Below are 11,836 nucleotides of genomic sequence, written 5' to 3' on the forward strand. Positions count from 1 at the left end.
GGAGGGGATGAAGAGAGGGATGGGTTTCTCGTCCATGTCTGTGTCTTGAAATCTCTCCTCTTTCCGTGGGGTTGGCAGGACTTGAAGGGGCTTCTTGGCGACGGGGGGCCGGGGGAGGGGAGGGGGGAAGTGCCCATCCAGACCGCGCTCCTTGGTGATCTGGTAGAGGAGGTCGATGGGTGCCCCGCTACTCTCCGACATGCCGATGCCCAGCTGGCGCAGGTGGGAACGGGCGTGACTAGATAGGCCCCGCCTCGTCTCGAAGGGGGCACTGCACACCTCACACTTTAACAGGTTGGACACTATAATAGAGAGGACAACAGTGAGAGGGGAAGAGATGCAGCTGACCAGCAAAATACACAGAATATGTAAAAATGTCCCTGTGCACATTTTATTTCAGTCATAGTTCAGCACTGGTGTGTGTATTATTACATCATTTATAGCACTTGAATTAACGAATGGTGACAAAAAGAGCAGGAGGCTGTGTAGCTGAGAATTCTCAACTCCATGATACAATGGAGTTGAGTGGCATTGAGTTTGCTGCAATCCGTAGTTTTTGATACAAACAGCATTTTTTCGTGACCTACGCCGTTGTTTGCTAATGAAGAAGTTACAGCCCCATCGTTGAAGGACGATTGTTTTTGTTTTGGCAGGAGATGCATAGAATGCAATTGTCATCAAAAACTATGGATACAACTCTCTCGGACAGCTGTATAACAATCTGGACAAGCACAGGTACACAGTAAGTGTTTAAAAATTATATATTTTTAAGTATCGAGTGGCAGTGCATGTTTGAAGTCGCTAACTTCATACTCCATTGGAAAACAGTGAATTATGCAGCACAATTTGACAAAGGTCACATTATAGCCCTATTCGGACGGGACTAGTAACTATGGTTATGTAATTAATACCCCAGCATTTGAATTATTCCAGAGGACAATTCGCACGGTATACGTTTTAACAACTTGCCGCCTTTAATTCTTMATTTGTTTTCATTCAATTGACTATGACGGAAGCCTGGAGGGTTTTATTCTAAGCGTGAAGATATGTCAACATCATGTCTAGACGATAAAGGCTACACTGATAACTCATGCTTGGCGGCCAAATGTAAAGGTGTCCCCATAATGTTTAAATTGCGGAAGTGTGATCATAATCATTATTTTAGGGATTGACGGTAGACTGTCCTAATGAAAAGGCCTCCCATCCTGCTGACGTGAGCTGTTGAACAGTGCTCTTGCACTTGAGATGCATTTATGGATGAGAAAGTGAACTTGCCAATTCCAAAAAAGTTTAGCTCAGTGGGGAATCCAGGGATGCCTGTTTGCAATCTATTGCTTACATCAACAGCCACGGTTGAATTAAATAGGCCTAGGCACAATATTATTTTATTGCACATTTAATTAAACTGACCGCTTTGGCAATTGTCAACTTCAATTCATTGGCACAAAACATAGCCTATAAACAAAAGTTTCACTGTGAAACTTGATCAATTTAAGCCATTCATATAAAATATATGCGTAGCACTTTGTTTAAGCATCAATTCATCAAATCAGTTCTTGTTTTTCCTTGCTAAAACTGTGCTCAGCACCTGTCAAACTCTTGTAATGTCTTGAAAAACACAGGGATGTCGTTACGCACAGGACTAGCATTATCAGAAGACCTTGGAGTTTGCCAAAAAACATTAGGTTAATCTGGCTGGAATTGTTACTCTCCTGCCATGTAAAACTGACTGACATTGCAAATTCGGAGGGACTAAAATGATGATGTGGGTGTTTTGTGTTTGTGCGTAAAATTACATTACCCGACCTCCCCCAATAAAACTAATCCCGTCCGAATAAGGATATCGAATTAAGTTTTAATCATAAACTATGGAATTTCAGCACCCAAATAAAAGAACGCCTTTACACAGAACAACTAGGTACAAGGTACACATTAAAGAATTGCAATTTGTATTGTCTGATATCGACTCCATGTAGGTACACCCCGACAAAACTAATCGCCACTCAACTCCATTGAGACGTGATGTACGTATCGTGGTTAAAATTCTCAGCTAGGGCTGTGGTAACCTCAGCCACATCTGTCTGCCACCTAACAAAGCCTCCAGATCCCAGGGGAGCTTTATGTCTCCATTCACTTGCCCCATGTTGTTCAGTCTCACCCTTGATGTCAGCTTCATCCCTCGGGGAGGGGCTCTCTGGGTCCAGGGAAAACAGACCCTTCCTCCCTGGGCTGGAGGTCAAGCTGTCCAGTGCTGGCATCTGCTCTTCCTCCTCCCCGCCTGAAACACAATACACAACCAAATGAATGAGTCATTAATTAAAGAGTTTTAACCTGGGAGGATGTGAATTAAACATGGAGCCTAATGTCACCAGGAAAATTACATAAGTACTAATTTTGGTAACTAGTAATGCATGAAAATACACAACATGACGAAAGGTATGTGGACACCTGCTCGTCAAAGATCTCATTCCAAAATCATGGGCATTAATATGGAGTTGGTCCCCCCTTTGCTGATATAACAGCCTCCACTCTTCTGGGAAAGCTTTCCACTAGATGTTGGAACATTGCTGTGGGGACTAATTATTTGGCAAAGGTGCTCGATGGAGTTGATGTCAGGGCTCTGTGCAGGCCAGTCAAGTTCTTCCACACCGATCTCGACAAACCATTTCTGTATGGCCCTCGCTTTGTGAACGGGAGTATTGTCATGCTGAAACAGGAAAGGGCCTTTACCCTAACTGTTGCCACAAAGTTGGAAGCACAGAATTGTCTAGAATGTCATTGTATGCTGTAGCGTTAAGATTTCCCTTCACTGGAACTAAGGGGTCTAGACTGAACCATGAAAAACAGCCCCAGACCATTATTCCTCCTCCACCAAACTGTACAGTTGGCACTATGCACTGGGGCAGGTAGCGTTCTCCTGGAATCGACCAAGTCCAGATTCGTTTGTCGGACTGCCAGATGGTGGAGCRTGATTCATTACTCCAGAGAATGCGTTTCCACTCCTCCAATGCAGCGAGCTTTACAACACTCCASCCAATGATTGGCATTATGCATGGTGATCTTAGGCTTGTGTGCGRCTACTCGGCCATGGAAACCCATTTCATGAAGCTCCCGACGAACAGTTCTTGTGCTGACATTGCTTCCAGAGGCAGTTTGGAACTTGGTAGTGAGAGTTGCAATCGAGGACAGACATTTTTTATGCGCTACGCGCTTCAGCATTTGGCGGCCCCGTTCAGTAGCTTGTGTGGCCTACCACTTCATGGCTGAGCMGTCGTTGCTCCTARACGTTTCCACTTCCCAATAACAGCACTTACAGTTGACCGGGGCAGCTCCAGCAGGGCAGAAATTTGACGAACTGACTTGTTGGAAAGGTGGCATCCTATGACGGTGCCACGTTGAAAGTCACTGCGCTCTTCAGTAAGGCCATTCTAATGCCAATGWTTRTAGGGGGATTGCATGGCTGTGTGCTGGTTTTATACACCTGTCAGACATGGGTGTGGCTGTAATAACCGAATTCACTAACTTGAAGGGGTGTCCACATACTTTGTATATATAGTGTATGCATAGGCAAATTAAATAGTTTTTAAATAATAYAATGTATTATGTTTCTGTATGAATAACAAAAAATACATAAAACCTTTACAATGGAGCAGCTAATAATAATACGATATTCATTAAAATAACTGCAATTTGCAGCGCTCAACAATTATTGGCGCTTCAAACATAGTCTGTCTAATAAATCACTTCTTCAAGTGTGTAGACCTGTGATAATGGCAAAACGCTGTTCGTTTTCTTGCTGTTGTACATTTCGTAACAGACACATGCCTTTCATTGCGATGGTGTATTTCTGGGACAAAACTACCATTTTCTGCGACAAAACGGTAAATCATAAGCGACGTGAGTAGACAATGCTTTTTGTCTGGTGGGCGGCTCTGCGCTTGTCAGTTGATCTCGTCTCAGGGTGCTCGCAGAGCAAATGACACCTTTGATTTTTCTCGCTTTATTTGCAGCATCAAAAATGTGATCACTGCAGMAAAATKATACCCTGRTTTGATAAAACTATTAAAAGTAACAAAGTTACAAAATCCGGACTTYAGTTTTCATTATATAGCAGTAGTAGGCCTACAGTAACATMAAGTAACCTGACACTTAATAAAGTGACACTTAAATGTATTTTTAAGATCTAAATAAGTTTTGATACGATTACAGATTTGTAGTCCGTTATTCCTGTATTATAAGCATGAAGCAATGCATTCATAAAGAATGACACCAGAGCGACCACATTCAAGAAATCAAAGGAAAGTAAAATGGCGAGGATTTGGGAACTGTAGGTAATTTTAGAAATCCTGCAGTATTGGAAATAGTGAACGTCATCCGAGACGCACAAAATATATCACACAGAAAATGACAGTCCGCATCAAATGTTGCAAAACACATTCCWGCGCGCGTAGCTACAGTGATACAAGCAACTCGAACAATGACAAGAATGACACATTTGTAGCCAATGCCTTGACTTTGTCTATCTCACCTTTAGCGCGCGACAGTGATTTTAAATGGTCTAATATTATTACATTTTTTTGACGGATAATGTGTCTTGAAACAATTTTGACGTACAGCAAACAATACGGGCTACGACGCGACGTGCAACAATGAAGCCGATTAATGATTAAAGGGCACGGGCGTTACGGTGCGTGGTACTCACCGGTCAGTAGCTGCGGTGCATCGGACTCCAAGCAGCTAAAGCCAGACAGTTTTTCCGCTATTGTTTGTGTCTGCAGGGAGGTGGAAGCAGCCATTTTGCCCCCATACACATGCACCGCTAAACTAAGGCGTGACCAATCGAGCAGAGGCTGGGACAAACGCGCTGAGCACCACATCTCCCTCTAATATGCTTGATTCACAGTAACACTTTGTCCCAAATACTGCAGTTCATCATAGACAAGAAATCTGCTACATCACACAAGTCTCACAACTAGGGACTGATGTTACAACACCAACAGGCAAAGTGCCACATCAGGAGAGTAGTTCCATAATACAAAATAGTTGCAAAACTATTGCACAGAATCGTTTTCATCATTCAATATCCCTTGTGCATTACATTGCCACTGTAGTTACCGTTGAGTTACCACATTCAGCACTGAGACATTTCTTTGGAAGTCTTATTCACGCTGATCAACCATCATGTAATCTACCAACAACCTATAACACAGTCAGACCACAGCGTGTTGTATTCATAAACCACAATGCCAGCTCAAAAAGGCATCCTACAGTATACACACCAGGTACACACACACCTTCAGGCTCACCAACGCTGTGGTCTTTCTCCCAAGGCTGAGAAGGCGACGATGGCAGTAGGTTGGAGACTGTAGCACCTGTTGCCTCTTCACTCCCCTCCCCTCCCCCTGGTTCTTCCTCCTCCGTCTCCAGGTCTTCCTCCTCCTCCTCGTCTGAGGCTGGGCTGCGTGGGGGGGCTGTGGGGAGGACCAGGTCTGGGCGGCTGGAGAAGAGCTCCCGGAGGATATGGATGGGCGAGACAGTCACCTCCCAGTTAGTAATCCCAAAGTCCCGCAGGTGCGCCCTGGCGTGGCTGGACAGACCAGCCCGGGTGTCAAAGCCAGCATTGCAGAACTCACAGCGCATCACACTGAACGTATCCGGGTCAAAGTTGGCAACTGGAGAGAGAGAAGGGCACATAAAAGGTCAGCAGTTTACAAACCGACTTGGAAGTTGTACACATCCTCTACCCTGACTGATACTTGTTACGTTGTTACATTATAGTTTATTACAAATATACCGCATCATACACCCGACAAGGTCCTAACAATGTAATAACAAAGATTCCAGATACCTTTTTTCTTCTTCTTCTGGTAGGAGAACTTCTTCTCAATGGCATTGACCTCCTCAGGGGATATGAAGTGGCGCACGTTGTAGCTGACGCCCACTCGGTTGAGGTGGCCCCTCACGTGATTGGCCAGCCCGATGCCGTTGTGGAAGCGATCAGGGCAGTAGGGGCATTTCCTCTCCACGCTCTTCAGTGTCCCCGTTTCCTCATCAATCTCCTCATAATCCTCATCTGATATGCCCTCCGCTAGGAAACGCCGGATATTCTCCTCTTCCTCTTCTTCGTCATGATCATCGTTGTCATCATCATCGTCATTTTCAGCAGCAAAAACCTTGTTACTCTTCTTTTCAAAAGCAACCTTTGTCTCCCCGTCCTCTTCCTCTTCCTTCACGGGCTTCCCTTCTGTAGARCATGAGGCTGTGAGGCTCTGTTGTTTTAGAGAGGAGTCATCTAGCACAGGAAGGAAAGGGATATAGTATGAGGCTGAGCTGAGACAGCCATTTAGTACACAGTATTATAATAGAGAAGTGTTCAATCCCAGTCCTGGAGAGCCAATGTGCCGCTGGGTTTTTGCTGTGTCAGTAACTGCCTCAATCAATCTTCAACAGCAGATGAGATAACTTTATATCACATCAATTTACTACGTGCTTTTGTGGCACATCAAGAATAGGCATCATATACAGAGACCCTTCAGGACAGCGATGGACAAACACTACAGAGGCCATTCAAACAGACGTAACATGAAGAACACAGTGATAAGATGCAATGGGGTRAAATTAGAAACAGACATCTATTCACCTAGCAACTGAGCCTTTATATTGATTAGGGGAGAGCGCAAGGAAGATAAGGGAGCCGTGCATCACTGCATGCCAGGTGGCTACTTCACAACTCAGCCTGTCACTCACCTATCGCCTTGCCTCCCTCCCAACAGCCAAGGTAAGAGAGGAGAGTTTGAGGGTCAAAGCAGTTGGGCTCATTGAGGACAAGGGACAGCGTGTGTCTTAGCTGGGCCTGCTGGCCCTCAGTCAGCCCCTGGCACTCTGCTGCCCCCCGCAGGCTAGCTAAGAAAATGTGTTTCAGCTGCATGGCCGTGGCAGGCACCTCCATAGGGCATGGAGGGGAAGCAACTGGCAACCCAGGTTCAGTTATGGGCCAGGCAGGGACTGCTGGGCATTTTCAGTTACGGCCAACCCAGTGAGTGACTGATCTGCAGGCTTGTGATGTTATTTGAATGCACTGTCCAACAGTACACATGCATGAAGCACAAGTTATGTACTCTAGGTGAATATAATTTCAATATTGAAGGACAAATATCACAGGTTACCCAACTATGCAGGTCCAAGTTGAAAATAAAGAGAGAAAATATTGAATTGGAATTCGGAGTAGCCTCAGGAGTCCAAAATATTCTGGACAGTAGAATATTTTTGCTTATGGATATGCATATATTGTGGCCATTCTCTAGTGCAGTGGTTCCCAACTCCAGTCCACAAGTACCCCAAACAGTATTGAAGCCCCAGACAAGCACACTTGATTCAACATGTCAACTAATCATCAGGCCCTTAATAAGGTGTTTTTTGTCCGGGGCTGCAACAAAAAAGTGTGCTGTTAGGGGTACATGAGGACTGGAGTTGGGAACCACTGCTCTAGTATATCAGACCATTAACGGTGAAAGGTTTGTCTCAGAATTAGCATGAGAGCAGTTTAATAGGCGAGACTCTAAAGAAAGTCTAAGGTATTGGCTTCTTTCAAATCAAATCAAAGCAAATTTATTTATATAGCCCTTCKTACATCAGCTGATATCTCAAAGTGCTGTACAGAAACCCAGCCTAAAACCCCAAACAGCAAGCAATGCAGGTGTAGAAGCACGGTGGCTAGGAAAAACTCCCTAGAAAGGCCAAAACCTATTCGAGAAGGCTTGAGGGGATAGGTTCTGCAACTTAGTCTCACCTCGGAGGGATCGAGCCCTGGTGAGCGGTTTGGATCCAACAAGTGATTCAGTCTCTTTTTGGTTCATATCGGGGCTCTGGCCCTGGCTTTGTGCATCATCGGTCTCAGGTGGCCCGCTGTCCAGTCTGGGATTTGGCTGGAGGAGTTCTGTCCCCGCCTTCCCTCTCCTATTTGCCCTCTTGTTCCCGATGGTCTTAAASGCTATCTCTCTACGCTGGGGAGCTGTAGCAGTGTTTGATGGTTGGGGCTGTGTGTCACTGTCCTCCATAGCAGAGATCCAACTAGAGGAAGACTTACTGGCCTTTGACTGKCTTTGGCCCTCTGGTGGAGAGACAGGCTTAGAAAGCTTATCAGAACATGGTGGAGAGGAGGCATCAATTCTGGACCCTGGACGGTTCATCTCTTCAGGCCCTTCCCCACAGATGGATGTCTGCGCGGGGTGAGCCACGTGTTGGTGCTCCTTCAGAGCAGTTTGACTGGAGGCCTGGAAGGCACACTGATCACAAGTGAGAGAGATGGAGGTCAGGCCAGAGGCAGATCCAGGTGACACGGGCAGCTCCATAGGAGTGAGCTTTGGCTGAAAGCGCGGAGAGGCTCGCTGCAGACCAGTAGGTTTTCTGTTGTGGGTCTTGGCATGGTTGGCCAATGCCTGTGAGGTGCGTGTACTGAAGTCACACTTGAGGCAGAGATAGCGACGATTGGCTGGGCCTTTGACCTTTGCTTTGACTGGGGTTTTGGCTCGAGCTTTGACTGGGGCCCGGACTGGAACTGGGACTGGATCTGGCTCTGTGAATGGAGCTGGGACTGGCTCTGTGAATGGGACTGGAGCTGGAGTCGTGACTGGAGCTACAAATGGTTCTAGGACTGGGCTTGCAGGTTTGGTCACCTTGCTCGGCTCACCCTGCGTAGTCTCTCCTTTCCCACTGTCACTCAGCTTCCCAATCTCCTCCAGGATCTTCTGACGAGACTCCTGGTGTCGTCTGTGGTGGTCTGCCAGAGCCAGCCTGTTTGACAGGTTCCATCCACACTCCACGCACCGAAATCGCGCGCCCTTCACTCCGCGCTCCCTCCTGACAGCCCCCGGCCTGCTCTGACTGTGCTCTTGCATGTGATCCTGCAGGTAGACCTGCTTCTTGAAGTAAATGCTACATTCCACACAGGTGAAAATCTCTTCACCAAGCTCTCCCTCTCCTCCTCCTTCTTCTTCACCACCTTTTTCCTCTTCTACCTTCTCCAGATCCTCTGTTGCCTTTTCCAAGTCCTCCTTAAAGTCATAGGCCCCTCCACTCACMTTCACTGGCCCCAAGCTCTTTGCTCTTGAGGAAGCACYCCTTGCCTTCTTYCCAGCTCCTGTTGATGTGCGTTCCCAGGAGCCCTGGCCAGAGAAGGGCCTGAGCAGSGCCCTCTTCTTCTTCCGACGCTGGATGAAGGTGCAGTGTGCCCAGGGTGCTGGTGGGGGGCTCTCTGTGTCTGAGTCCCCAGGAAAGGTGTACACATCCCGCTCAGGCTCCTTGTCCTTCCCTGTCAGGTCCTCTTCCTCTCCCTCCTCCTCAATTTTGCACCCCTCCTTTGATGTCACTTTGGACTGAAACAGTTCAGCTTTCTCCGATATATTCCAGACTCTGTCATCTACCACTGTGGATGGTCAAGAGAAAAAAGGATATTAGGAAAGGAGTTATTTAAAAAATAAACTGTTTTATTTAGTGTTTTCCCTTGCTCCCCATCATGCTTACATTCTTTTGAACTGGGTTGGGCCTTCTTTGGCTCCTCTCTGTGTGTGTTAGGCTTGTCTTGGTCCCGCTCCTCCACAGGGCTGAGTAGGTTTGTCTCAGTGGGTAAGTGCTGCAGTTGTATCAGGTGCTTGGTCATCCGCACTGTCAGGTTCTGGACAAAATTATACAGAAAGAGACAGTTGTATGAGTGGGTCAGGAAAGAGCAATGAGTCCCTATCTGTCTATCTGACAACTAACCTTTAGTGTGTCCGATTGAACTTTATTTGACCTCTCTGCTTTACTGTTTGTCTGCCATGTAGTGTCGTGTCCTATCACACATACAGTTGATGTCGGAAATTACATACACTTAGGTTGGAGTCATTAAAACTCGTTTTTCAACCTCTCCACAAATTTCCTTGTAACAAACTATAGTTTGGAAAGTCGGTTAGGACATCTATTTGTGCATGACACAAGTAATTTTCCAACAATTGGTTACAGACAGATTATTTCACTTATAATTCACTGTATCACAATTCCAGTGGGTCAGAAGTTTACATATACTAAGTTGACTGTGCCTTTAAACAGCTTGGGAAAATTCCAGAAAATTATGTCATGGCTTTAGAAGCTTCTGATAGGCTAATTGACATCATGTCAATGTGATGTATTTCAAAGCCTACCTTCAAACTCAGTGCCTCTGCTTGACATCATGGAAAATCAAAATAAATCAGCCAAGACCTCAGAAAAATTGTAGACCTCCACAAGTCTGGTTCATCCTGGAGCAATTTTCAAATGCCTGAAGATACCCATATTCATCTGTACAAACAATAGTACGCAAGTATAAACACCATGGGACCACGCAGCTGTCATACCTCTCAGGAAGAAGACGCATTCTGTCTCCTAGAGATGAACGTACTTTGGTGCGAAAAGTGCAAATCAATCCAGAACAACAGCAAAAGACCTTGTGAAGATGCTGGAGGAAACAGGTACAAAAAGTATCTATATCCACAGTAAAACGAGTCCTATATCGACATACCCTGAAAGCGCTCAGCCAAGGAAGAAGCCACTGCCTCAAAACCGCCATAAAAAAGCCAGACTACGATTTGCAACTGCACATGGGGACAAAGATCGGACCTTTTGGAGAAATGTCCTCGTCTAATGAAACAAAAATAGAACGGTTTGGCCATAATGACCAAAGAACAGCATCCCAACCGTGCAGCATCATGTTGTGGGGTGCTTTGCTGCAGGAGGACTGGTGCACTTCACAAAATAGATGGCTTCATGAGGAAATAAAATGATGTGGATATATTGAAGCAACATCTCAAGACATTAGTCAGGAAGTTGAAGCTTGGTCTCAAATGGGTCTCCAAATGGACAATGACCCCAAGCATACTTCCAAAGTTGTGGCAGAATGGCTTAAGAACAACAAAGTCAAGTATTGGAGTGACCATCACAAGCCCTGACCTCAATCCTATAGAAAATTTGTGGGCAGAACTGAAAAAGCGTGTGCGAGCAAGGAGGCCTAAAAACCTGATTCAGTTACACCAGCTCTGTCAGGAGGAATGGGMCAAAATTCCCCCAACTTATTGTGGGAAGCTTGTGGAAGGCTACCCGAAACGTTTGACCCAAGTTAAACAATTTAAAGGCAATGCTACCAAATACTAATTGAGTGTGTGTACACTTCTGACCCACTGGGAATGTGATGAAAGACATAAAAGCTGAAATAAATAATTCCCTCTACTATTATTCTGACATTCCAATTCTTAAAATAAAGTGGTGATCCTAACTGACCTAAGACAGGGAAGTTTTACTAGAATTGAATGTCAGGAATTGTGAAAAACTGAGTTTAAATGTATTTGGCTAAGGTGTATGTAACCTTCCGACTTCAACTGTAACTATCTTCCTGCTGGCTGCCCTTCTATTCCTCCATCTCACCTGAGTCCAGAGGAGGGGGATCCTGGGCTGTGAGCGGCCAGACCATGAGGGTTAGAAAAGTGCTGTAGCTCCTCCTCTGACAGACAGCGCAACCCACAAAACAGACAACAACAGGAACATCACTTCACATGTCGGCCACCCACAGGTAAATTCACAGGCAAAGATTTACAGTAGTCATTCCAAGTAAGAGACACAGTTCTGACTACAAGCAGATGGAGGAACATTGAAACATTCCCGGAAGTGTCAACAAATATAGCTGTGGGTGATAGCAACAAGTTTAACTGATAGCATCACATTTAGGAAAGCCCATAACTGCACTACTGACATAGACGGGACACACTTAAAAATTCAATCAAATGATTCATATTGTGTTCATACAAAGCTCAGTAATAAACCAGTGTGG

General features: G+C 45.6%; 1 protein-coding gene across 2 annotated transcripts in view; it reads right to left on the reverse strand.

Moving 5' to 3' along the window:
* The window catches only part of wizb (WIZ zinc finger b), a 24,180-nt gene extending 14,514 nt beyond the window's left edge, over window positions 1-9,666 (reverse strand). Inside the window, exons 1-5 of one of the 2 annotated variants that reach the window (XM_070438535.1) lie at window positions 9,523-9,666; window positions 7,790-9,424; window positions 5,849-6,292; window positions 5,307-5,672; window positions 2,159-2,278 (exon numbers count right to left, since the gene is read on the reverse strand). In XM_070438535.1, the coding sequence (XP_070294636.1) occupies window positions 2,159-2,278; window positions 5,307-5,672; window positions 5,849-6,292; window positions 7,790-9,424; window positions 9,523-9,658 (2,701 nt within the window). In that variant the 5' untranslated portion in view covers window positions 9,659-9,666. Of the gene's footprint in view, window positions 1-2,158; window positions 2,279-5,294; window positions 5,673-5,848; window positions 6,293-7,789; window positions 9,425-9,522 lie in introns of both variants that reach the window. The other variant, XM_070438534.1, reaches the window with a different exon arrangement.
* Window positions 9,667-11,836: the final 2,170 nt, after the last annotated feature.

The sequence above is a fragment of the Salvelinus sp. IW2-2015 genome, unplaced genomic scaffold (assembly GCF_002910315.2).
Source record: "Salvelinus sp. IW2-2015 unplaced genomic scaffold, ASM291031v2 Un_scaffold998, whole genome shotgun sequence".
NCBI lineage: Eukaryota > Metazoa > Chordata > Actinopteri > Salmoniformes > Salmonidae > Salvelinus > Salvelinus sp. IW2-2015.